General features: G+C 48.1%; 2 protein-coding genes and 1 long non-coding RNA gene across 3 annotated transcripts in view; 2 read left to right on the top strand and 1 right to left on the bottom strand.

The window, feature by feature from the left end:
* PHF12 (PHD finger protein 12) overlaps positions 1 to 23,035 on the top strand; it is a 31,495-nt gene extending 8,460 nt beyond the window's left edge. The window contains exons 3-15 of the mRNA XM_063174093.1: positions 6,204 to 6,276; positions 7,828 to 8,215; positions 8,760 to 8,880; positions 9,846 to 9,978; positions 10,677 to 10,841; positions 11,419 to 11,580; positions 12,664 to 13,480; positions 15,473 to 15,595; positions 16,544 to 16,687; positions 18,580 to 18,678; positions 19,233 to 19,315; positions 21,133 to 21,271; positions 21,872 to 23,035. Coding sequence (XP_063030163.1) covers positions 6,204 to 6,276; positions 7,828 to 8,215; positions 8,760 to 8,880; positions 9,846 to 9,978; positions 10,677 to 10,841; positions 11,419 to 11,580; positions 12,664 to 13,480; positions 15,473 to 15,595; positions 16,544 to 16,687; positions 18,580 to 18,678; positions 19,233 to 19,315; positions 21,133 to 21,271; positions 21,872 to 22,206 — 2,782 coding nt within the window. The 3' untranslated portion in view covers positions 22,207 to 23,035. The remainder of the gene's footprint in view (positions 1 to 6,203; positions 6,277 to 7,827; positions 8,216 to 8,759; positions 8,881 to 9,845; positions 9,979 to 10,676; positions 10,842 to 11,418; positions 11,581 to 12,663; positions 13,481 to 15,472; positions 15,596 to 16,543; positions 16,688 to 18,579; positions 18,679 to 19,232; positions 19,316 to 21,132; positions 21,272 to 21,871) is intronic.
* LOC134427914 (uncharacterized) lies at positions 19,758 to 21,157 on the bottom strand. The gene is made up of 2 exons (XR_010030261.1): positions 20,136 to 21,157; positions 19,758 to 20,039 (listed from the first exon to the last, which is right to left on the bottom strand). It is a non-coding gene; the product is annotated as an uncharacterized LOC134427914 (long non-coding RNA).
* A 777-nt stretch (positions 23,036 to 23,812) lies between the features above and the next one.
* DHRS13 (dehydrogenase/reductase 13) lies at positions 23,813 to 26,344 on the top strand. The gene is made up of 5 exons (XM_063174249.1): positions 23,813 to 24,134; positions 24,212 to 24,330; positions 24,868 to 24,991; positions 25,087 to 25,398; positions 26,028 to 26,344. The coding sequence occupies exons 1-5, from the start codon at positions 23,813 to 23,815 to the stop codon at positions 26,342 to 26,344; spliced, it is 1,194 nt and encodes a 397-aa protein (XP_063030319.1).
* Positions 26,345 to 26,609: the final 265 nt, after the last annotated feature.

Here is a 26,609-nt window from a genome sequence, read left to right as displayed (position 1 = left end):
ATGCTGCCCTATGTGTCATCCTGCTTTGAGAAGATGACTTCTAATCTGTTAAGAAGATGGTGCTATAAAGACCTGAACACTTAATAATGAACCTGGACATTGAATTCAGGCTATTGTTACCATTGTCTGCAGCACAGGCATGAGCGATGCCTGGGAAAGAAACAGGAGTCAGGATGTGCAAAATGTCTGAATTTCTGTGTCTGACCCACATTTTTCAAAGTCAACAATTCTTCTGTCAACTTTAATGGCTTCTGCTTATAAATACAAAGTTGGATGGTTCCCTAGGCAAATATGTCTCAAATATCAGAGTTCATAACCAGTCAAACTAATTAAAAAATAATAATCAAAAACTCTCACTGCAGTTCTGGTGGTACTATACGCTCTTTAATACATATTTGTTTTTATATATGTATGTGTTTACCTATGTGTGGAAATTTGGTATCTTAAAAAAAAGTACTTCCTTTAATTTTTTGTCAGCTGGACATTAATGAAGGTAATAACTAACAGGTTGTCTAGGGAATGGTCTCTGTGGGCCAGGTTCTTTCTATAAATAGAAGGAACTAATTACATCAGGTGATCACATGTTTACATGCAGCTTATCCAGTTTATTGGGCCCTCCTGCTCATCAGGTTGGAGGCAAAAAACTTCTGCTTCCTGCCTTGGAGGATACTTCCCTGATTCCCCATGAGCTTCAGGCCTGCCTGTGCTGGAGGGCACAGGGAGGAGGCAGGAAGGGAGCTGAGGTAAGGCAGATGAACCTCATGGAAGCAGGTGTTTTCTTCCCAGGATGGGAGTAGCAGGAGTGGTTTGATGGATTCAGGTAAATAAGTTCATAGGCGTTGAAATTCACAGAATACCCACAGCATTTATGGTTTGGGTATTCACTCATGAAATGGTACCTGGTTCTTAGGAGCACGGTGGTGCTACTGCCAGAGCCTGGGACTGCTGGCCAAGCCCTTGAAATGTTGAACACAGTGGCAGGTCTAGATAGTAAAAATGAGCACACAGTGAAGGAAATTTTGGGATCTGGCATATCCAGCAAAGCTGCTACTTAAACCCTGAAGAGTTCAAGTCTTCCTCCACTCTTGTAGCATCATGTAGACAGTGTAGTGTATCTTTATTTTTTCCTTGGATACATCTTATTCCTTGCTGTCTGCCCATATAATGGTGTTTTAATCCTTCTTCTGTTTTCTGTCTGTTGCTGAACCCTTATTTCCAGCTCTGGCCATGGTGTTGGAAAGATGCACACTAAGCACATGCAGCGTTCCAGATGATGGGATAATTGGTGACCTGTGAAACAGTCATTTTGGTTCCCTTCCTTGCATAGTGGCAGCCAAAATAATTCTGTCCTGACCTGTTTGGTGGTGTCCAGGAGTCCTTGCTGGATGTTGCTCATTTAGAACTTCTTATGTCCATGCTCAAGACTTTCACTTCAGTGTAAACAAAGTTGTGCTGCCTGCTGTCAAGCTTTTTTTACAAGTTCCCTCAGGAGTTGTTGCACCACAGGTAGAAGTATAGTGTGTGATGCTCTGTAGTTAATATGAATTGTGCTGCTGGCTTAAAGTAAGTATAACTTATAAACAGTATGAACCTAATTGAGGCCAGAAAGTTGCTGAAACTGTTAATTTTAATGTGACCACGTCATGCTTAGAGGTCTGTAAAGAACAAAAATTGTGCTGGGCTTATCTGAAGTTTGGTGGTCTCTGCATTGGTGCTTGAGAAATCTTTGGCTTTTTCAGGAAGATTATTTTCGTACAGCTGAGTGTCACAATTTATCCTCGTTAATGAGCAGAACTTTGAGACTTCACTGAGTAATTTGAGGAACAACAGTGGAGGAGAGGAGGGAGCTGATAGTTTTCCTAATAATCACCTTTGAGGTAATTGAAATCTGACTTCTGTCTTCAGGAGCTTTGTGTTGATGCAAGAGTAAAAGAGGAAGGGAAGGGAGTTGCAGTGGGGAGGAACTTGCTGCAGGCTGCAGCTGTTGGCTTGTTTGGTGTGGTTTTATTCTGTCTAAGGTAGAGGCTCAGGCTTCCAGGTGTCCTCCTCCAGCCGGCTTTGGGAGCAGCTGTGAGCAGAAGTATGTAACTTGGGCACAGTAAAAATGTTCCAAAAAGCTGAATTTGTAAATGATGCAACTTTCCCTGTTTCTCAATGGGGCTCTTGTAAAGCCCTGACAGTGAGGTTGGTTTCCTGGTTTGTTTTAGCTGCCATTGAGGCCCTGCTGTAGGAAGCCAGGGAGCCTTGTTCTTTATGAAGCTGGTAGAACAGCTGTAGCTCTATCCATCATAGGGATAAATAGGAGTCCCATAGAAGAGTTGAAAGCCTTCTTTCCTTATCTGGCAAACATATCTAGCATCCTTCATTATCATCCTGTCACTGAGCCTTGGTCAGTTAATCAAGTTTCCTGAGAAGGAAAAAATGTGTTTGCTTACATTTTTTCATGGTGTTACTATTTTTCCTCTGCACAGGAAAAAAAAAATATTTAAGTCCAATTGTTGAAAACAACTGACATGAAAGAGAAGTTATTGAAGAAAGCTTCACCAGGCACTGGTTTGTTTTCCTGCCACCATTATCCCAGCTGGTAGCTTGCTGTATCCTGGTGGGTCCAAAAGTAGTGTCAGCGTGCCTTTGACGCAAGATGGCCAGGAATGCAGTGTGTAAATAACCTCAGGTCTGCTTATAACTGGTTCCTTTGAGAGCTACGGCCCAGTTTGTATTGGAGAAGGTGCCATTCCTTGGAGCACTTGTTTACCTATTTATTGAGGTCAGCAAAGTGAGGAGTAATTACAGGATTTAGACTTGACAACAGGCTTCTGATGTATGAGAGCCCCAGAGTGTGAAATTGAAAAGCTAAATGGCTTCATGCTATTGTTTGCTTGATAAAAACTCCTAATATGCTCTTGAATTTTTTTTTATTTTGTCATAGTCATTTAAGTTTTATTTAAGGGATAGAGCAATGCTTGACAATGCATCTGATAGGAATTTCAGGAGATAGTTAACTTTCTGAGAAAAAGCCATGAGACAGATATTATATGGCAAGTGACTTCATAGGCAGTGTAGTGGTTTTTGACTAGGCAGTGATAAACATCTCCTTTAATTTTCAGAGGCTTTGTATGAGTTAGTCTTCCAGGTGTTTTTAAGTCAGCCTGTGTTTTTCAGAGCTGTCTTTGTTTTAAATGCAGAAACACATTCTGCTGAGCAGGTTTGATTTGGGTCACACCAAACCCCCCAGGTAAACAGCAGAGGCCACCACTCTTGTCTGTGATGACAGAAGGGGAAACTTTCTGAAATGAAGGGTTAGTGAAAATGTCCTGAAAAGTGCAACTGACTGGTGTGTAGTTGAAAGGAGATGTGTTGTAACCGAAGATAAAGTGGGAGCTGTACAATTCCAGGTCCTGTTGGCAGCAAACACTGGCGGCTGGAGCTGTGCATGCTAATGAACCCATGAAAGATAGGGAGAAAAGGGCTCTGGTGCTCCTGCCAAAGTGCTAATTCTTACCTTGCTTATGAAGATCAAGTGTCTTGCTCAGATTTAAAAATCCGTTTCTTTTATGCTTACAGTAAAAGGTTGAAGAATGTGGTCATACCTAGTCAATTAAAACAGCATTCTTTAGCGCTTCCCTGGCTTTCTGCTGAGACCCAGGCAGTGCTCTCTGCTTGCTGCGAGGCCAGCAGTGCAGGAGCAGCCTTCATCAGTCTTTGTTAGCATGGTGAGCTGCCTTGATGAACAGTTCATTAACCAGGAGAGGCAGAATCAGTCTTTTAATACACTTGCTATCGCAGCTAGGCCCTGCCAGTGAGCAGAAAACCTCAGGAGGTTTATCTGAGCACTAAAACCTTTCTGCTGCTCTGAAACGAATCTTTTCCCCTCCTTCCACAGGCCTTTGGGTAGCAGCATTCATTAAAATGCTTCTTTAATAGTACAGAGTATGTAGGATTTCATGCTTCAAACCCAGCAAATGGGACAATAACATACATACTTGCAGAAGAAACCTGTTCTGACTCTTCCAGGCGTCTCTCGAGGTTCACGGTGGTATTAATTGTTTCATTGTAAAATGCGTAAGATTGAGGTAACAGTTAAAACAAATAACCGGAGGCATCTGGCAGCGCGCGGATCCCTGGCACGCCGCACTCGGAATGGGGCAGACGTGTTCCCAGCAGTTCAGGCACGCTCGTCGGGAGCTTCAGAGGGTGAAATTTCACTAGGAACAAATCAAAGGCTGTGGGTTTTTTTGCCCTGGGGTGTTGGGAGGGGAGAGGGGAATGGGCCACATGAATCGGTACTTGCTGTAGAGGCAGATCTAAGAGCTGGTTTTCTAGCAAGAGTAAAACCTGAGCTGTTGCAGGATGCACCATAGGATTCAGCTGGATTTATGCTGCAGGAAGCACACGGGGATCATTTGTTACTCTCCTCCTTCTACCCCCCTTCCCTGCTTCTGTTAGCAAAAGATTAGTTTGGGGCAGGGAGCTACTGCTTCATCCAAGCATTTGAGGTGAAGCAGCCAGTAGTGGAGGCTTTGGTGCTCTCATCTAGAGCCTGATCTCTTGTTCATCCAAGCCCTCCAGGAAATGAGAAACATAAGCTGCAGGTATGTCAGTGCATATATGCAGAGCGCTGCGTTTCTGGAGCGCCTGGAACACGGAGGCCTCTGAAACCCTGCACTCCTCCTCAAAATGGCTGCCAGATGTGTTGGCTCTACTGAATTCCCCAGAGCCTGACACCAGAAATGCTGAGGTTATTACCAGCTTGGTTGTTGCTGTGTTCTTCCTTCAGTCTTCCAGGCACAGTGTTGCAAGAGGGAGTGTGACCCCGGGTGGCTGCAGTACCTGCAGAGCAGTGCTGGCACAGGGCGAGCTCGGGGCAAGGCTCGCCGGGACTCTGTTTAAACAAAGGAAGTGTGTTTGTTTTCACAGTCCAGGCTTGGGAGCCTGGGCTGGGATCCTGTGCCATTTCCCTGTGCTAGGAGCAAGATTCTCGAGGAAGACAGCCTCTCCCTTTGCTGCAGAGCACAGCTCTTCCCAGCCAGCAAGTATGCATCTCATCCTCCCTGGCTTGTTGGGCCTGGAGACTGGAAAGCTTAACTTGGATTTGGTTTGGTATTTGTAGGTGCAATAAACAGTATGGAGACTCCTGCCATGAACCAACATCTAGCTTCCCATGCTTGTGTGGCTTTCTTGGGCCAGTCTTATAAGCTACTGTACTTCTTGATCCCAGTCAGTCCCAGTGGATCCTTGAAATCTGTTCCCCAGTCAGTGGGAAATGGAGCTTCAGAGCAGACTTGCTAAGAGCTGCCTCTAGCAAAAGTCAGGAGAACTTTTAAAAGTATTATCTTAAGCCACACTGCATGGTAAATGGCTGGGTTTTGCCAGCAGGTACATTTTCCCTGCCACAGTCAGCAGTTTGCTCAAATAACAAATCTTAATGATAAAGAGGTGTTGGAAAGTACTTGAGTTAGTAGTGGGATCTGTAAGGAAAGTGTATCATCTAACATATGCTGCTCTGCCTTTTACTGAGGAAAAGTGTTTCTCAAAATAGTCTTCCTTACTCCTTAGTCTAATTTGCTTTGGTTTATTTCTAGCATCAAAATGAGAATGTAATTTCACTGTGATACAGCTTTTATAGTAAGTGCAGATCCATGTGAGTAGGATGTATCCTGTGCTTCATAGCCAAGGCAAGCTGGATATGGTGACACTTTTAAGAGTATTTGGGTTGTCTTAAGATAGAAGGTGGTTTCTGCCATTAAGTAAGTGTGCCCAGGGATGGAGTACATGGGAGAGATGGTGGGTAGACCTCATGGCAGCTTGTTCAGTTGGACTCACTGCAAACCCAAGGATGTATGGCTGTGCTTGCTGCATGGGAATCTGTGTGGTCTCACATGGAGTAATCAAGTTATTTAAGGAGGTGTGGGGGGAGGTATGTGTGTGGCACACCAGTGAATCTTCCATTTATCTTTGCTGTTCAAGTCTGAGAGTGCTCTGAAACCGTGGAGCTGAGATGGGTGTCATGGAAGACTGGCTTCTTGGAGGTGTCTGGCTAAGTGGATGTATGGGAGAGTGAATCCAGGGAGCTTCACCATAAATTAAAGGAAGTGCCTGGGAGTGGAACCGCAGAGCCGCCTTGGCTCTGGCTGTGTACGTGAGAAGAGTTCCAGAAATGACAGTAAATAACAGTAAAGCTTTGCTTTGTGTTTCTCTTGTAGCAACCCTCCGCTCAGCGAGGAGATGCTGCCCCCGGGGGAGTGGATGTGCCACCGCTGCACCGTGCGCCGCAAGGTAAAGCCTCAGAACAGACACAGCCCCTGCCCTTCCAACTGGCCCTCTGAAACCTGAATCCTGTGGTTTATACCTGCCTCTCCCTTCGTGTGTACTCAGACAACCAGTGCTGCTTCTTTGTGCTCATGTTTGCAAAGGGTTTTGTTAGGAAAGGGATTCAAGAAACCTAAGGGGTCTTGGTGAGACCCTTGGGATATTTTAACTTCACTACTAGGAGGTAAAACTGAAGTCCCTGATACCTTCTTGTCAATCTGTGCCTTTTAAACTGTTTTCCTTCCCCCTCCATTTCTGGAAAGGAGGGAGAGCTGAGGCACGGAGGAAATGGGAATGGCTCCTGTGCTCAAGCAGGTGAGCTGTCTACAGGCAGAATGGGAGTCACATTAATACAGCTTTGCCATCAGGGCTCTGATTCTACTTAATATGTGTTTTTTAGAAGAGTGACTTCACAGCAGTTGTACATCAGCAGAGGGTGAAATCACAGTGAGTTATGATTTCCTGGGCTGTTGAATAGGATGGGAAGGAGATGATTGGGCAATATTGTAGCTTGTCTTTTTTTTTTTTTTTTTGCCTTGATGCTCTTTCTCCAGGAAGCTGTCTTGCACAATGTAAACATCTTATTGCTGTGACCACGTAGGGCTGCCTAGCAGAGGGTTTAGAAACTGCACCAAGCTATCTAGCAACTGTTCCCTTGAAGTGACACCCAAAACAGATTGGAAGAAAACTGTGTGCTCAGCCTTTTGTTCCTGAAGTGATTGCCTTGTTATGTTTCCAGGGTACTGCTCAGCCATCTGCCAACAATAGAAATGAAGGTCACAAATCGAAAAACAAATAAAAAAGTAAAAAGAGAAAAGCAGAAAATTCCCAACTTTTCTATATTAAAAATTGCCTGAAAACACTTTGCTCCCTTTGCAGACCATGTTAGTGATGGAGTACATTGGTTCCTCCATATGAGTGATGCTGGAACAGTGCACAGTTGCCCATCCCAGGCCATGCAGCATTTCCTCCTGTTGCAAAATGGATCTTGTGGTGATTGCAATCTGTAGTTTTCCTCTGCTGCACCTTGTTCAAGATTCCTGTCATCAGGAGATAGCAGAATGTTGTTTGTATGTTGTGCTTGTATTCTCCAGCTGACCTTCTCAACCTCTGATGGGTTTGTATGCAGTGCCAGGGTTAGTAAAGTGCATCAACAATGAACAGTTTGCTGTGGAGTTTCTCCGTGTTGGTAGCAAAGCAAACAGTTGTGTGATTTGTCAAATGTTTAGGACTAGATGCTGTGAAATGTCCTGATCTGGACTCAAGTATAGCTACCCTGAAAGGAAAGACACATGGTAATGTTCTTCCCCATGCTTGGTTCTCTTCAGCTGTTGTGTCATCTGTACCTTAGCTGCCATCAGACTGTTCTTGCTCGAGGCTCTGATGACTGCAAGGGGGAAGTTGTAGCGCGTGGCTCAAGCGTTTTCAGATGCTGTTTGTCTTCAATCGCATATTTGTCAAGGTTGATGTGCTTTGTTTGTGGCCTCCATGATAAGCCTGCCTATTCATGTCGTGCAGAAGCGAGAACAGAAGAAAGAGCTGGGGCAGGTAAATGGATTGGTGGACAAATCTGGGAAAAGGACCACCTCCCCCACCAGTGACGCAGACCTGTTGGACAGGTCTAGCAGCAGCATCAGGGCTAATGCGCATGCCAGGATCTTGGAAAGGAGAGCGAGCCGGCCTGGCACTCCCACATCCAATGCCAGCACCGAGACCCCCAACTCTGAACAGAATGATGTGGATGAGGACATAATTGACGTGGATGATGACTCTGCCATTGCAGAAATGGACTGTGGGCAGCCCCAGCTGAAGCGACCCTTTGAGCTTCTTATTGCTGCTGCCATGGAAAGGAACCCAACGCAGTTCCAGCTGCCGAATGAACTGACCTGCACCACAGCACTTCCAGGTGAGCCGGGCCTTGTCTGCTGATAGTGAAGATGTCTGCAGTTGCATCCTGCTGCCATCTTTCCTCTTTGCCCTCCTGACTCTGTGACAGTTGTGGCTCCAGTGGTGCTCGCTGGTGAAAGCAGAGGTACCTCTGGCTCTCCACCACCTGCCTTAGCAGCAGGTGCCTCTCAAATCTGTGGGGACACTGCAACTACACACCATGTCCATCAGAACTTGTGATAGATGCTTGTTGATCTCACCTTGGACTAGATCATCAATATGAAAAAGAATCAGTTGTCAAAATACTTGATTTTTGATTTATGATGCAATAATATAGTAACAAAGTAGTGACTAAATGTATAGGGTGTCACTGAAATTACTAAGTGTGAAATATATCTGTCTTTAAAGACAGTCTCTGTCACTTAAGGCTAGATTTAGTGGTTGATAGAAGTTCCTTAAGCAGCAGTCTTTGACTTTTCTGAGATGATTATATGTATCTACCAGAAGGCAAACAAACCTCTGCTATGTGGATAACACAAAGCTTTTAAAAATTTCCTTTTCAGGTACTAGTAAGAGGAGGAGAAAGGAAGAAACCACAGGAAAGAATGTCAAGAAAGCACAACACGAGTTAGACCACAATGGTTTGGTTCCCTTGCCGGTGAAGGTCTGCTTCACATGCAACAGGTACTTGTTCTTTCAGGAAGCTGTTCAGTGTAGCTGCATCCTTCACAGGAGCAAAGTTCTTGCTGAAAAAAGTAGATTACCTATTTTCTTTTCCATTCTCCTTCATTATTTACTTGCAATCCTCTAAACAAATGGGAGAATATTAATCTTTGCTAAATAACAAGGTGTTCACCACAGCATGTGTAGGTCCAGCTGTAAAGGGTTCTGAAATGTAGCCTGAAGATTGACAAGATTGAGCCATCTTGTCTTCAGTGTTTTTCTGCAAAGAAATATTCTAAAATGATGGTGGTTTGGTAAATGGTGATGTTTGTTTATGGTTTGTGAAGGAAGTGTGTGAGGAGGTGACCTTTAGGAAATAGAAATCTACTGAGAGATTTATAAGCCCAGGGCAAATAGGAATATTGTGCTGAAATTGTAAATCTGAAAACCAGTCCAAAATACTGATAGGTTTTGTAACTCTGCATAAAAAAATGCATAGATCAACCCCAATTCAAAATGTCAGTGAAAATGAAACCTTTATTTCAGAAACCCAGTCAGAGTGAAATTCTCGAAGTGGAATGGGGATTCAGGTGGGCTTTTGTGGAGAACAACTGATGACTTTGTCATAGAGCAAAGGCTTTTTTAAAGCCTGGGGATTCAGATGTAGTTATTTTTCTGGAGTTTGAGACTTGTTTTGAGAACGTCTTGTTGATGTACACGTCCCAGCATCACACATGATTCCTCCAAGGAAACTTGTAATTACCTAAATCTGAGATTTCCTTTTGATCTCTGAATTTTGCTTCAAATAAAGGCTTTTGTCTTGAGTGGATCATAAAGAAGGTCTATACAGATCAAGTTACAAATCAGAATCCTACTTTTTGCTGCAAACAACAGCGTAGAGGATAAACTGAAGTGGTCAGCCAAGCTTGTCTGAATGTTCTATTTATACTCTGTACAGGGAATAAGATTTGGCTCTCTCTTCTCAGGAGTTGCAGAGTGGCACCTCTAATCCAGTGTGATTATTGCCCACTCCTGTTCCACATGGATTGTCTGGAGCCACCGCTTACTGCCATGCCTCTGGGTAGATGGATGTGCCCAAATCACATAGAACACGTGGTGGTAAGCAGGACTATGATTGCAGTATGGTAACCGGATGCTGGAGTGGAACCTGGCAGGTCCATTAAAGGACAAAGCACAACAAATGTAAAACAGCTTCTGAGCTCTTATTGCTCCCTGTAACGCTTGTAAAGCTCCTGCTGCAAGCAACGCACTCTCCAAAGGAATGTGATGCTGCTCTCTGCAATAAGATATAAAGATGGGGGAACTCCTTCCTGTAACTGAAGCTGACAGCTCAGATTGTGGCTCACTGACAGCTTGTCTAGTTTTTGACTGGACTCTTTAAGATCTAGATGAGCTTCCAGAACTGGGATACAAAGCAGCACAGTGCTACAAATAGGGGAAGTAATTCTTTGCATGCTTAACCCAAAAAAGTTTCATTCCAAGAGGGAGTTTTCATTTTTGGAAAAGCAGTGTACTTGAGACTTAAATACTCAGGAAACAGGGGGCTGAAACAAAGAGCTTTTTCCCAGACAAACTGCTTCTGAGAGCATTGATACTGCATAGTCGGCCTCTAAATGCTTTTGTATTCATCTCCAGCAATGTGCCCTTTAACAGAAATGGTTAGTGCTGCAGGAAACAAATAGTCTAAAGCTGAGCTGATGCTGTACTGCCAGTGCTACAAGGCATTATGAAAGTCTTAGGGTGCCTTAGAGTGACCTGCAGATCCCTAACTCCTGTGGCATTATCTGATCACCCAGCTGAACCAGAAGAACTTGACCCTGAGTAATCGGTGCCGAGTATTTGACCGGTTCCAGGACACCATATCTCAGCACGTTGTCAAAGTGGATTTCTTAAACCGAATCCATAAGAAACACCCTCCGAATCGCAGAGTTCTTCAGTCAGTGAAGAGGAAAGGTCTGAAGGTAAGTGGTGGGTGAAAGCCCCTGTGTATGTGTTTTAGTTTGGAAAGGAAACCAGCATACTCCTTGGGGCAGGAGGAAGAAGACAGTCTGAATGATTGTGTTGGTGAGAGATCTGGGAGTCAGCACTCAGTACTTGTAGGATTTAAGAAGATCTCTTTCCTTCAACTATAAGGCTCAATTATTACAAGTAAGCACTTAAATCTAGCACAAGCATAGGAGGTGCAACACAAAACTTCCTGAAGGTGGCCCTGCAGTCAGATTTGGGGCTGTGTTGGTTGCCAGGATACCTGAAAACTGCCATGCAGACTTCCCTTGGCTGTTTTTTCATTATTTCTCTTATGCTGTAGCCACCATGTTGTACCAAAGTCATGCCTGACCTAAGGGAATAAAACCTATTAATTTCAGCATGGCTACGTCAATTTAAAGTACTCAGTCCTTGATACTTCCAATGTATCGGCAGGGTTCCTTTGGGTGAGAAAGCAGCAAATACCAAGTTTAGTGCTGATCAAGCACTTGGTTTAACTAGTCATTCTTGAGTAATTGTTCTCATGTGTGATCTTCTTTCTCCACACTGTAGGTTCCTGATGCTATAAAGTCCCAGTACCGGCTTCCACCCCCGTTACTCGCGCCTGCAGCAATTAGAGATGGCGAGCTGATCTGTAACGGGATCCCTGAGGAACCCTTGCAGAAGCACCTTTTGAACACTGAGCACTTAGCCAGCCAGACAGAACAACAGGAGGTAAATTAAGTCAAATGCTTGGACTCTGTGTGTGTAGTTGCTTTGGTACAAAGATCCCCTTCCACTTCAGTCGTGATGGAGCAGTTGTCTAGGAAACCAATCTCAGGCTCCTGTGTGAAGGTGATAGCTTGTCTTGTCTCTGACACCTTTGTGCATTAAAACTTCACTTTGACTTTCCAGGTGAGATGTAAAATTCCTCATTTGACACTTCAGGGAAGTGGTGCAATAGTCCTCTGGCCTTAAGAGTGGAGTCGAGGGCCTTCTGTCTAGACGTCATCTTTATTTCGTGGCTGAGGGGAAATACTTTGCACTTTGATTATGTAAGGCTGCTCTCTGACACGTTTATTTATAAGTTAACGTCCCATTTCTGGGTCGCTTTTTATTGCGGATGGAATTGGGCATGTAAATCAAGGTCAAATGAGTGTTTAAATCTTGTATGAAACTTCTGGCCAGATTCCACAGTGTAAAGGCATGTTAAGTTGCTGTCAGTAGAGAAATCAAGTCCTTCTTTTTTAGCACAGACAAGCTGCTTTTATGTGGCAGGTGCATATCCACCATGGAGCTTAAAACTTAAAAAAAATCTTTTGGTGTTCCTCCACTTTGTGTAAAAGGAAAGTGCTCTTTACCCAAGCTTTCTATTCCCTGTACCTGAGGTAGAGCAGCATTTCTTTCCAACATGCTGTAGAATAAGTTGAAGGGTTTTGTTTGGCTAGAAGCCCAAATTACTGATAGGTATGTTTGTAACCTGAGGCTGAAGAGTTGCAGCATTTAACAAATGAAGAGAAGGAGGAGTTTAGAAGTGAGGAAATGCTGCCTGCCTTCCTCCCTCCTTTAATCTCAGCCCCTCTCTGTCCTACCTCCAGCATGGAGATAAACAGAAGATAATTTTGGTTCCACTTTTATACCTCTGGACAAAATTTCCTCCTAATTGTAGATGAGCTCCAGAGCAGATGCTGTAGTTCCACACTGCATCTGAGCAGTCAGCAGCTGGATTTCCTCAGGCTGGGTGAACGATGGAGCAACTGTAGAGGTTTGGAGCACTGCTGCCTCCAGAGCTAACCTGCACTTTTTTCTTCCTTCCAGTGGCTCTGTAGTGTTGTTGCGCTCCAGTGCAGCATATTGAAACATTTATCTGCTAAGCAGATGACTTTGCTTTGGGACTCTGAACAAACAGAGAAGGCTGATATTAAGCCTGTTATTGTGGCAGATGGCTCACTCGCCAACCCTTACCAGGCAGCTGACAAGGCACCCACACCTTCCCTCTATTCCATGTCATCCTGCACCTCAGGGATTACCACCCAGAATTCCTTGAGCTCCTCACAATCCCAGCAGACTTTGTCACAGGAAGATGTTAACTGCAGCTCTTGTATAGATAAATCCAAGAAGGCTTCTTCTTGCGGGACTTCGAATGGGCCGACAGCCTCCGACATTAAAGTGAACGGGCCTCATTTCTACGGCGTTTCATCCGAATCCTCAGCACAGTTGACTGACTCCCAGAGGCTCTCGGGCTCTGGGAACACAATCCCTGTTTTGTCTCATCGGCAAACGTGGCCTCGGCCCCTCACGCCCCCAGCGAGTTGCGGACTTCTGAACCACACCATTGGAACCATTGTCAAAACAGAGAACGTAGCAGGACCTGTTTCTTGTGCACAAAGGGGATCTGCGCCGGTCACGAGTTTGCCTACGTCCATCTCGAGCTCCTGTGCCAGCCTGGAGACCACCAGCACTTTGCAAAGGAAGAATGTGCAGACGCAGATCGGGCCGCCGCTGACGGCAGAGCTGCGGGCCGGGGGCTCCCCGCTCAGCGCCACCCGGGCTCTCACCCCTCCCCAGGCTGCAGGAGATGGCATCTCAGCTGTTGGGTCCACAAACAGATTCTGTTCACCAGCACCACCTTCAGGTATGCGCTGAGCCACTGACCTTGGCCCCAGGGTGAGAAAAGCTCAGGCTAAACCTCATTCCAAATCTAAAGGGTGTAGCCGTGTGCCCTCGTTTGACTGGGAATTGGGCTTTCTGTGGAGAGCCAGCAGAAGTTTCTCAGGTCTCCTCTGTCTTAGGTCTCTTTATAGGAGCCATGGGATGTATTTTTGCTGGCTGCCTATACTTGAGGGTGGAACTTTGTCCTGACAAGCAGGATAGTAGGTCAGTTGAATTCTTGAAAGCAACAGTAGCTTTATATCACTTGGCTGCTGCCTTGCTGTTTCAACAGCTGCTGCTTTAAAACCCCAGCGCTGCTGTAAAACCACTGGTTTGTTTCAAATGGCCATTTGGATTGCAAGGTAGTCAGTCCTCCTCACAAGAGCAGCTCTCTGGGATCTAATCCAGAGTAACTGTTCAGGCAGTGGTTGATGTCCCCTACTGCAGGTGTTGGAGTCTTCATGTGCACAGCCTTGATGCTGGAGAAATGTGGGCTTGGGAACCTGTAGTCTAGTTAGGATCTGTTGGCCTGACACAGGGTAGTTACAGACTTGGATATGCATCCTGAGTTCTACCCAAAAAACCTGCTAAATAATAGCAAGGTGTACAATAGAGTGTATATAACCATTTTTAGTGTAGAAACATAAAATCAAAGATGCTGACAGATGCTGGAGTAACTGCCCACAGCTCAAATTTTGCTAGAATAAACGTTCACATATGGCATTCTCATCCTTTTCCCTCTCCCCATGCCAGCTCAAGACTCAAACCAGCTAAGCCTTTGTGCAGGTTGGGTGGGAGCAGTCACTGCAAAGCACGTGACAGAGCTGTGTGTCACTGCTCATGCAGTTCCAACCTGCTCAGTGTCAGCCTTGTGTGCAGTGGCTCAGGTCTGGTGGCTGTAAAGCAACAGAGCAACATATTTTTATAATCCTTTCTAAAATTCCTCAATGAGTAACTTCTAAGCTTTGCCTCGCCTTTGGAAGCAGTCCCCAGGGTACTTGGCCTCCTCCTAAATAAACTTGGTTACTCTGAGGCTGCTGAATTGACCCTGCCCTGCTTAGAAATGCAAGGCTGGGAGAAGTCCTGGTAGAGGAAATGAGACTGTGTTATAGAAAACTTCTTGCTTGTGGTTTGAAGAGGACTGCAAGCCCTACATAATTTTGCAGTTACTTAAGATGTTAAATAATTGCATCTGGTGCAAAGCTTGTGTACTACAAAATCATTACTTGCTGCAGTGTCTCTTGGGAAAGGTGTAAACATTTAAATTTTCCATCTAACAGGATGGATTATATATTTATAACAAAGATTGTGGTGTGCAAATTTTGCTGCTGAGTACAAAAATGCAAATTGCTCATGACTTTTTTTGCCATAAATTTTAGTAGTTATAAGCAAACCAGCTCAAGAAGATCTGGTATTGACAACACATTACAGGGGTTTTGTTTCCTGGCATTTGCCACTGCATGGTCACTTCCAAAGCAGGAGGGTTTTATTTGGTAAATAATAGAATCTGCTTATGGCTGTCACATTCCTTCTGGACGGTGATGTGCACCCCAGACTTTATAACAGTGCAGAAATAAAACCAGGGCAGTTGTGCTTTTTATTCATGTTGAAAAGCTAGACAAGCTACTTGGCAAATGTCTCTTAGGTTTGATAAATTCTTCACCCTCCTGGCGAGTTGGTGCTCATCTTTCCAGTGTCACCACAGGGAGCAGGAGATTAAATGTATGGTCAAGAATTCCTCCAGCAGCTGGAGACGAGGCAGAAGCCACGTTTGGCTCTGTGTTGGAAGCACACAGAAGCTTTTCTGTGAGCAGAAGAAAGCTCCTGGCCTCTAGTTCAGGCCTTTTTCAAAGCATGACTATGAGCAAAATGAGTCATTTTGGAGCAGCTTGGCAGCCAAGGGCAGCCTGAGGGCTGGGTGCATGTCTGGTGAACGTCACAGTGACATCTCTTCTGTCCATACCTCTCTCTGTAGATGGTAAGGTCAGTCCCAGCACCTTATCCATAGGAAGCGCTTTAACTCTACCCTCATCACTCACTTCAAACTCTGCAGCTATGTTGGACTTCACTGGTTCCCTGAAAGCATTTATGGACGGGGGTGAGTATTTAATTCATCATCAGTCTCTGCCAGCCCTGTGTGTTTGCTTCCCTAAAGCATTCCATCTCTGCTCGAGGGAAAGTTCCAGAGATAAAGCAGGGATGTAGTCAGGTGAGGGAGGGGCTGGGTGTACATTACCTTAAATATGTCACATGCTTCCCTGCTCTGAGTGTTGCCAAGGCAGCAAGACCAATGAAGTGTTTCTGCCTGAAGCTTTTCTGGGGAAGAATCACAACTGGGCTGCTTTCCAGGTGGAATTCACATGCAGAAACCTGCAGCCCTGCCATGTTGTGGTGCTAGCTGCAATCCAGAGTTGCTCCTGGCAGATGTAAAGTGCAGCAGCAATAGATCTTGTAGTAGAGCAGTCACCTGAGTGCTGATGCTCCAGTGGGTCTGTTAATTTTATAATTTATTTCTGCTTCTGTCAGTCCCTTAGACTGGCCTGGTTTTTATTTCCTTTTGTTGCATTTGGCAAGAGATGTCAAATGTTAGCAGTGCCTTCAGGAGGAGATTGCTGAGCCTGCAGCAGCTTCAAAGGGGGTTACAGCTCTCTGTGATGCAGGGCTGCACTTTCTAACCAGGTAGCAGAGCTTCAGAGGAAGCACCCCGCCTACTGTCCTAAGGGGTGCAATGGCCATCTCTACTGACCTGTTCGTTCTGGACCAAAACAGCAGATTTTCAGCTTTTATCAACCCTAGTTGCCCCAAACCTCTGCTTGCTGCCTCAGTTGGAGCTCTTCAGCTCTGGCACTGTCCTCACACTCTTCTCACAGGAGGTGATGTGAAATAATAGCTCACCTATGTGTAGGAGTCTTGATATTGCAGAATTGGTCAAGTCTTGGCTGTTGAAGCAAACAGCAGGTTTGTAAGTGGGACAGCTAAATCCACTGCAGCTCAGATTGCACTCTTTCCCTGAGTAACTTACTAATTGCTTTTTGTTTATTAACAGAGATTGAGATAAATATGCTGGATGAGCAGCTGATCAAGTTTCTGGCCTTGCAGAGAATACATCAGCTCTTTCCTCCCAAAGCTCAGTCTCTAGCAAGCAGTGTCAATTCCCATCAGCAATCTCCTGTGGGGAACCACATTGAAGGTAAGAGCAGCCCTAGAATAGCTGGGTTATGTTGAGCCATAGATTTGCCACTGTCCATTCTTTGAAGGAGATTTCCCTCTTCTTCTGATATCTGATGCTGCCTTTCACTTTTCTTTCTTCTCATCCCCCTGCTCTGGATATCCACTGACCAGAAACTCCATCAGGATCCTCTACTTAATTATTTACAAATTTGAGCAGTGTGAATACTTTTAGTACCTTCAGATTTTCTGCTGGAAACGTGTAGTGAAGTTGTGTTTTATTCATCTTAGAATTAGCAATAGATGGGAAGGTTCATCTCAGGTTCTTGGTGGCTTTTCTTTGCACTTTTACCTTTGAGATGGGCAAGAGAAATCTGTGAATTCCTGCTCTCTCTTTTTGGAGAGATATAAGAACAGGAGGAACTGGAGCACAGAATATATGTGTGACATTGTCATTGCCTGTTCAGAATGTCCCTGTCAAGCTGAAACCACTCACTACATGTGACTAATGCCAGTAATGGAAAGCACCTGGAGTTTCTCTTGGAATCTTCAGATTGCTGAGTTTGGCTTTGTTTATTACCACTGGTATCACCTAAAGCTGCAGAGTGAGCATGGCTTTGGGTTCCTCTGCATGCAGCCAGTAAGTTTAATCTGCTTTCAAGCACTAACTGGAGAGCCTTGCTGTGGAAGCAATTCTCTGCTCCCTCTCTGCTAGGCCTGGGGGTAAATATCCCAGATAAGATCTTTGGAAGTCAGTCAGTAATCTTTTTCTGAAGCTCTGTGCTTGCCTGCTTTAGCATCACAGCATTCCCTAAGTGCTTTGTCAGTCTCCTTGTGATGGCTGCTGCAGGACACAGCAGCAGGCTGTGGTATGAGCTGCCTTCCTGCTCTGGAATTCTTCAGCAGTCTGCCTTTCTCAAGGCAGATTGGTGCTGTCTGAACCCATCACCCTTTTTGGGCAGGAATGATGCATCCAACTGGCTGCTTAGCATTGCTGGTGAAATGTTAGATCCAAAGCCTTTAGTGAGCCCTGCAGAGCCAGGCAGCTGAAAGGATTCATGCAGGGCATGAAATTGTGAGGCCACTTGGTGTGGCCACTATTCTTGCTGTAGGTACCTCTGCAGTCTTTCATAATCCTCATGTTCTGTTCTTTGATTTCACCTTCTTGGTGTAACACTGTCCTGCAGATGTGATATCAGGAGAGGTTTAAACTCTGTGTATAAGGGGTTTTCCTCCAAAAGACAGTGCTGAAATCCTGGCCAAGCCTGTGTGGCCCAGTGGAATGCAGTATCTGTTCCACAGAAGATTTTCTGTCCAGTTAACGTGGGCATGGGAGTGTGTGATTTGAACTTGGAGCTGCTCTGGAGGCTCAGCCCTGGACCAGCCATTGTCAAGTGTGCAATAGGGACTGACCTGAGGGTGAAAGAGTCCACTCAGTCAATCATCCTGTCTTGGGAGCTGGGTTTGTCCCTGCCAAGCCCCATTCAGCCCAGGTGTTTTTCCTGCAGCTTCACTAGAAATGAAATCACCACTGTTAAGGTGGTGAATTCACCAGCACCAATTCTTTTTAAGTGGCACTTTGAGAGCAAAGCTCTTTGATTACCCAGAGTAGAAGAGATTAAGAACGAAGCCAGGGGTAGAAGGCTTGTGTGTTCCTCAGCGTGGCTCCATTGTGCACACTCAGTGTTAATGCTCCCCATTTGCATGGCTTGTGTGGGTTATGAGAAAGCAATTTTCTCTGACTGGCAAAAAGAAGTTTCATGCACAAACATTCCTAGAGGGTTGGGAACTGGTGCTTAGGCCAAAGCTGACTGCATCCTCCTTAGGGCCTGTGCTTTCTGAGCTAGGGACACTGGGGTCAAGCAGCTTTCCCAGCTGATAACATTGTTCAAGTAATTTCTTTTTATCTTGCAGCGCAAAGAAAGGAAGTGCAAGCCCGGGCGGTGTTCTATCCTCTGATGGGCTTGGGGGGTGCAGTCAATATGTGCTATCGAACCCTCTACATTGGGACAGGTGAGTGGCTTTTTCCTGCCCTGACCTTTCAGAATCAGGGTGGTTCTTCCTGAACCCTCCCTAAGGTCTTTGCCAAATGGGTGTCAAAGGAAACAGACTCACTGTGGCCGCTTGTACTGGGATTCTGCACTACCAAGAAGTGTGGAAATCCCCCATCTGCCTGAATCTGTGTGGGTGGCAGCTCTGTCACCTGGTGTCAGAACTAGAACAGCTGTCTTGGAGTTTTAGTGCCTGACTGATGGAGAGGAGAGCTATGGTTTGCTTGTAGGTTTTGTTTCTTATTGCTGAGATTCTTCTGGTGCTCTGGGTAGACCCAGGAGCAGTGAAATGCTCTTCAACCTTTGTGGAGCTGCTGGCTCCCTTCCCCCACTGAAACTTTGTTGGTGGCTTACCCAAGCATTATTCATGCAGTCCTGGGAGCAGGACAAAAGCAGTTGCTCCCCTGTTGTTTTGCTAATTGAACTTTAATTCTGTCTGTTGTTCTCTGCTGCCTGACAGTTTGGGGTTTTTTTTTCCAATATGAACTGAGCCTGTTTTGTCCTCCCCCATGACAGGAGCTGATATGGATGTGTGCCTTACAAGCTATGGTCACTGTAACTATGTGTCTGGCAAACATGCCTGCATATTCTATGATGAGGTGAGTGCCTGAGTGATTTTTTTTTCATTATTATTTTTATTTTTTGGTGTGCATGGCAGTGGGAGCTGGAGATGCAGGCAGCAGGTTGTCTTTGTGTGGTGCTCCTTTTGTGGACTACAAAGTAAGAGCTGGGTTTTACTCCAGTGGAGGCTGTGTCAGCATTTTCTGTCAAACCCTTTTCTGAAGCACAGAGCTCTGCCAGCAGGATTTCTCTGACTGCCTGTGGGCAAGGACTGGCCACAAGTCAGCACTGTCACTGCTGGTGTCTAGGGAAAGAAAAGGACATAGACGTGATCTGATACTTTTTGATCTGAATGTGTTGTTAATAAAAGCTGAACTTCATGTGTCAACATCAAACCTCAGCTGGAACAAACCAGGGAACTGCTCTGACTCCCTTGTTTTCAAGTGTGATGGAGGAGCAAAGCATTCATAGCATCTGCAGTTCTCTATAAATTATTTATTTAGCTAAAACTTCAGTTAAGCTCACAGCATAAACAGAAACCTACAGTTTCTTCTTTGCTACAGCTCAGAGATTAGTTTGTTCTTGAAGTAAACAGACCAGCAGGCCTGCCAGTAACAGCACTGCTGGAGATGTCTCTTAGCATGGAAACAGTCTTTGAAGCAAGATCAAGTCTTTCATATCACTATTTGTCAACCAGCTCCAGAAGCAGGATCCAGGATTAACCCACAGCCAGCTCTGGCCATTCCTTCAGTACCCTGCAAGCTACCAAACACACTCAGTAATGGGATCCTGACCATAAATCTGTGTGGAAGCATCTCCTCACAGTGGTCAGCCATAAATCAGGCTGCAGGCACTGACCTGTGACCCTTCCATGGCTGCGGTCACTCTGGAGAGGAGAATTCCCATTCCTGGAGCTCTCTCTGCAGGTTCTCCTTCTGCAGTTGAGCAGGTTACTTCCAAACCTACTCCCATGTGCATGTGGGGTTTTTGTAACTTGATTAAAGCCTTGTAGTCCCTGAGGGACGAGGTCTTGAGCTCTCAGATGATTTCTGTGAGCTAACCTGAAATATTCTCTGTCAACATCCTGCACGAAGCTCAGCTGAGCGTGACGCCGCTTGTGTAACGCTGCGTGTCACGGTAATGTCTGCTGGCATTTCAGCCTGCACAAGGCCTGAGAATCCCAGACTGCCTCTGTCCTGAGGCTGCTGCAGCACGTGGCATCCCTCTTGCCATCTTGTGCCTGCTTTCCAAAGCTCATCTCTTCCTGCTAGGCACAGATCTCGAGCCAAGTTTCCCTCAGGTGTGCCTGTAAAATGCTGGCTGTTGAGAGCATCAGCTTGAATATCCTGTTCCCAAAAGATGTGTTGGTTCAAGTGCAGTAGGTAAAACCCACTTTGCTTGGGCCCTCCTCTGCCAGAAGGCAGCTCCTGCAGGAGGGTTGGTTGTTCTGTGAGCAGGGGGCTCAGGTTTGTGGTCTCTGAAGCTGGAGGATATTTACCACCTCTTACTTGACCATTACTGGCAACAAGTAGAAGGGGTTGTGTTTCAGTGTTCCAAAGAGGTGTGTATGGGCAGAAGCACTTCTGACTAACAGAGGGTGGGGTTAGATTGGATATTAGGAAGAAATGTTTCCCTGTGAGGCTGGTGAGGCCCCTGGCACAGGCTCCAGAGAAGCTGTGCCTGCTCCAAACCAGTATTCAAGGCCAGGCTGGATGGGGCTTGGAGCAACCTGCTCTAGTGGAAGGTGTCCCTGCCCATGGCACAGGGCTGAAACAACATGGGCTTTAAGTCCCTTCCAACCCAAACCATTCTATGACTTCATGTGTTGATTCCTTCCTCTTCCCTTTCTTTCCAGAATACAAAGCATTACGAGCTGTTGAACTACAGTGAGCATGGGACGACCGTGGACAACGTTCTGTATTCGTGTGACTTCTCGGAGAAGATGACACCCACTCCTCCCAGCAGTATTGTTGCCAAAGTGCAGAGTGTGATAAGTGAGTGTTGTACCACCACCAAGGGAGTTAATTGAAAGGGGCAGGAGCAGGTGGAAACCAATTCCTTGTTGGTGCCCCTTGTTCTGCACAGGCTGGTGCACCCCTTGCACAAAGGGGAGCCTTGCCACAGCCCTCAGCTGGGGTTACACAAGACCTTCCTGTGCAGCCTGGGGAGCTCTGTGCCCTGACCTAAACCCTACTCCAGCCTCCAGGGCAGGAGTTACCAAGCTCCAGGTCCTGATGAGCAGCCAGTTTGGAGCAGGCCTGAGCCATTTCCCCATGCATGTTCTCCCTTCCCAGGCTATGAGAAGATCTGGGCTGTGCTGCAGGCATTCTGTCCCTGCATGGCTCACTCCTGCTCTCCACCTGATCAGCTTCCTCTTTTTGGGCTGCCAAAATAGATATGTAAATGCCTCAACCTCTCTAGGGCTGTGAGGAGATTCCCATTTCCCTTTGATCAGCTGCTCACTGCAAACTGAAATCCCTCATGGCTGGAGGATCTTACCCATGAGGCACCTCAGCAATAACTCCTGCTGATGAAAACAAGCTGCTGCTGACCTGCCCAAACCTTACCATTTTTTTATTATTATTCTTTTCCAGAACGACATAAAAGCAGAAAACAGGAAGAGGAGGCGCACGAAGAAGCTGCTGTGATGAATTCACAGGCACAAGGGCAGCATCGAAAACCCTGTAACTGCAAAGCCAGCAGCTCCAGTTTGATCGGGGGCAGCGGGGCTGGCTGGGAGGGCACGGCCCTGCTCCACCACGGCAGTTACATCAAGCTGGGCTGCCTGCAGTTCGTTTTCAGCATCACCGAATTTGCGACCAAACAGCCCAAGGGGGACACTGCCTTAGTACAAGATATGGACTTGGAGGAGAAGCTTTCTCTGAAACCCCACCAGGTGCCCGTGCTGCGGTCCAACTCAGTTCCCTAGGAATTTTTAGGAAGAGAGCTTTTTGGAGCAAGGAAAACGCCCTCAGACTCTTTACAATGCAAAAATGTACAAACCGAGGTGGGATTTTTCTGTGTCGGCCCAGAGACTGTTCACACACCGTTTGCATGAAATGAAGAACGTTTAACTTTTTTTAATTTTTCTTTTTTGCTCAAGTTTTAGGGGCATTTGCACATATATTTGTACTATACATTTCATTTTAAAAGGAAAACTGCAGTGAGAGCAGGACGCGTCAGAGCGAGGGGTGACCGCTGTCTGACTCGAGGACTCTCTCTGACAGATAGTTCCCATGCAGTTGTAAAATAATCAGAAACTTGTTCTATTTTGTGCCAGTGACAATAGTTTTATATTAAAAGAGAAATACAGTTTTCATACAGCAAATCTATACAATATCATTGTTTTATTTAATGTAAAGAAGCGCTCTTCTTCCCACAGTTATTTTTCCCATCCCTCCCTGCTATGGTTGCACTACAAGTAGCTACTGTGTATTATGGGCAGTGAGAAATGAGTTCTTTTCCTGGTGTCCATCCTATTTTTTAATTTCAGATAAGGAAAAGTGTTGGATTCTGTGTAAATACATCAGTGATGGCATTTTTCAATGTTTTAAAGCTGTGTACAGTGCTACATGTGGTATGACGTTCCTCAAATTGTCTATTGTAGCAGATCCTTTGTCGTAACCTGTCTGTCTCTTTTGTTTCTCTGCCACCTCCCCGCAGCAGAACAGCTAGTTCCACTGTACATAGTAATTGTAACGTTTTAGACTTTACAGAAACTTTCCTGTATTCTGTATATAAAAAAAAAATACTTCACATTCTGTTTTCTCGATTGTCTGTCTTCACTCGTGTCACCACAACCTGGAGCTTCCCCAGAGTGTCTGACTGCAGAGGAGCCTGAGCTGGAATCAAGGCTGGGGTGGGATGGAAGGACCCTGGTGTCCTGCCTGGGCTGTGGGAACAGGGTGAGGGCTAGAAGGTGACTAAATCATGGAATTGGTTGAGGTAGGAGGGACTCTTGAAGGTCATCAAGTCAACCCCTGCAATGTGCTGGGACATCTTCAACTCATTGTGGCCCAACCTCACCTCAGATGTTTCCAGTTCTGGGCTCCTCAGGACAGGAGAGACATAGCCTGAAGGTGTCCTGGAAGGTCAGGGGCCTGGCACACCTCATTTATGAGGGAAAGCTGAGGGAGCTGGGCCTGTTTAGCCTGTAGAACAGGGGACTGAGGAGATCTTATTCTCAAATACATCAATGTGAAGGGAGTGTGGCAGCGGATGGGCTGGAGCCAGGCTCTTCTCAGGGGTGCTGAACAATAGATAAGAGGCAAGGGCAGAAAATAGGAGCAAGGGCCGTTACACCTGAACACGAGGAAGACCTTCTTTAGCATGCACTGGAACAGGCTCCCCCAAAAGGTGGCAAATTGCCTATCCCTGGAGACATTCAGCTGTCCAGACACAGTTCGGTGCTCCAGAGGATGCTGCTTGAGCAGGGGCGCTGGACTAGGTGACCTCCGACGGTCCCTTCCCACCGGAACACCCCGAGGCTCTGTGATCTCCCACCCTGGGGGCAGCACCGCTCTCCCGGGCTATCGATGGGGTGCCCGCACTCACCCTCTCTCCGTCTCTGCTCGCACGATGCCCCGAATCCCGCTCTCCCTTCGCCTGGAGCCGCGCAGCCCGTGCCCCGTCCGCCCGTGGGTCCGCCGGGGCGGGGAGGCGGGAGCGGGGCGGAGCGGGAGGAACGGGGCGGGCCCGGGGCTGCCCGGAACGGCGGCGGCTGTGGCGGGATGGGGTGGGCGCTGCTGGCCGTGGGGCTGCTGCTGGCGCTGTACACGCTGCTCCGGCACGGGCTGCGCCCAGCCCCGCGGCCCCGCGCCCGCCCCGAGCTGCGCGGCCGCACCGCCATCGTCACCGGTGAGCGCCCGGCGGGGAGCCGGGGCGGGCCCCGCTGCGGCCCCGGCCCGCGCTCAGCCCCGCGCTCCGCTCCGCAGGGGGAAGCAGCGGCATCGGCGCGGCCACGGCGCTGGAGCTCGCCCGGTGCGGGGCCCGCGTTATCCTGGCGACCCGCAGCGCCCGGCGGGGAGAGGCCGCCGCCAGCCGCATCCGCAGGGTGAGCGCCTGCACCCCCCGGAACCCCCGGCATTCCCACCCACGGGACATCCCCGAACCCTACGGCACCTCCAGGGTACCCCTGGCACCCACCGGGCAACTCCAGGACACCCCCAATGTACCCCCCCGTGGGGCATCCATGGATATCACATGAACACCCCCAGATGCCTCCACGGGCACCCTGAAGACACTGCCATGGCATCCCCTCAGCGGGTGCCCATAAGAGACCCCCAGAACACACAACAGGACACCTCTAAACATCACATGATTAACCCCCAAAACACCCCCATGGGTACAACCCAAAACATCCCAAGAACAGCCCCTCAGACACCCCACGGGATATCCCAGGCACCTTGAGATACTCCAAGGTGGGGCACGCTGTACCACGGAGGGGCTGCAGCTGCCCATGATGGAGGGTGCCAGCACTCTGTAGGGCTGGATCCAGTCCCCAGAACATCCCCCTGCCCCTGGCCGGCTGCAGCCTCCACCCAGGGCAGGGCACACCCTGGCCCTGCCCCAGCCCCCGCTGTGCCCACAGGAGACTGGGAACAACGAGGTGCTGTTCATGCGCCTGGACCTGGCCAGCCTGCGCTCAGTGAGAGCCTTTGCCAGCACCTTCCTGCGCCAGGAGCCCCAGCTGCACCTCCTCATCAACAACGCGGGTGAGTGCCAGGACCCCAAAAAACCCACTGTGCACCCCCAGGATGGGCACCGCCACCACAGGCTGCCACTGTGCCACTGCCTCCTCGCTCCGCAGGGGTGAGCGCCGGGGGCACCACAGAGGATGGCTTCAGCCTCCCGTTCCAGGTGAACCACCTGGGCCATTTCCTGCTGACCCAGCTGCTGCTGGAGCGGCTGCGGAGCTGCGCTCCCAGCCGGGTGGTGATCGTGGCCTCCAGCGCGCACTGCGCCGGCCGCCTGCGCCCCGAGCGCCTGGGCCGGCCGCCCTCGGGGCTCTTCTCCGCCTTCCAGGACTACTGTGACAGCAAACTGGCCAACGTGCTGCACGCCCGCGAGCTGGCCACGCGTGAGCAGGGCACGCAGGTCACCTGCTACGCCGTGCACCCAGGTAGGAGCCACCCACCCTTGGTGTCTGTGAGCTGCAGGTCACCTTTGTGTCCCTCTGTGGGGGTGGTGTCCGGTTTTGCAGCCTTTTCGCTGGGAATTCCTGCACGGGGAGCATCTCTCCCTTGCATGGTGCAGCCCTTTGCATGTGGCCCTTTATATGGTGTGTCCCTTTTCATGTGGCCCTGTGCCCAGCGTCTCTTTTCATGGCATGTCCCTTATCTTGCCATGTCTCTTTGGACCTTGTCCCCTTGCACTGTGTTCCTCGATACAGTGTGTTCCCTTTACAGTGTCCCTTTGCACAACACATCTGTTTATACAGTGTGTCCTTTTCCGTGCGTCCCTTGGCATGTTCCTTTCTCCCGTCTCCTCTTTATCCTCATCTTAACTTTTTTTCCCCCCTCTCCCTTCACTTCGCACCTGTCCTCACCTGGGGCACACCCACACAGCCCAGCCAGGCGTGGCAGTGCCTGGGGACAATCACAGCTGTGCTGCCTGTGGCATCTCCCTTATGTGCCCATCCACACAGGGGATGCACAGGGGGACACCCCACATCTCCTGGGACGCACAGGGGGACACCCCACATCTGCTGGTACACACAGGGGACACCCCACAGGTGCCACTCTCCCGCAGGGTTCGTCAACACCTCTCTGTTCCGGCACGCTCCGCTGTGGCTGCAGGCCCTGCTGGTGCCGCTGGCCTGGCTGCTGTTCCTGGAGGCGGCCGAGGGCGCTCAGGCCGTGCTGGACTGTGCCACACAGGAGGGCCTCGAGCCCCTCAGCGGCCGCTACTTCACCCACAGCGGGCCCCGGGTGCCATGGCCGGCGGGGCGCGATGACCGCCTGGCACGGGCGCTCTGGGAGGGCAGCGAGCGCCTGGTGGGGCTGGGGACACCCGAGGGACATGGGGAGGGACACGGGGAGGGCCCTGCTGCTCCCACGGCACAATAAAGGTGATGATGGTTGTGATGAGGGAGCCCGGGGGGTCCTGTGTGGGTGTGGGATGGGGGTGAGTGCATGCCCAGCACGGCCTGTGTGTGCAGTAGAGCTGGGAGGGTGAATGAGTGTGCAAGGGGAGGTGGATGTGCACAGTGTGGGTGTGCAGAGCAGCACACCTGGCTCTGCACGCACACTGCAGGGCACACACCCTGCCTTGCACACTCATGCAGTGTCACATGCACACATCCCTTGCATACCCATGCAGTGTCACACACAC

Source organism: Melospiza melodia, chromosome 21 (genome assembly GCF_035770615.1).
Source record: "Melospiza melodia melodia isolate bMelMel2 chromosome 21, bMelMel2.pri, whole genome shotgun sequence".
Classification (NCBI taxonomy): Eukaryota; Metazoa; Chordata; class Aves; order Passeriformes; family Passerellidae; genus Melospiza; species Melospiza melodia.
This window is presented reverse-complemented; position numbering and strand designations above follow the sequence as displayed.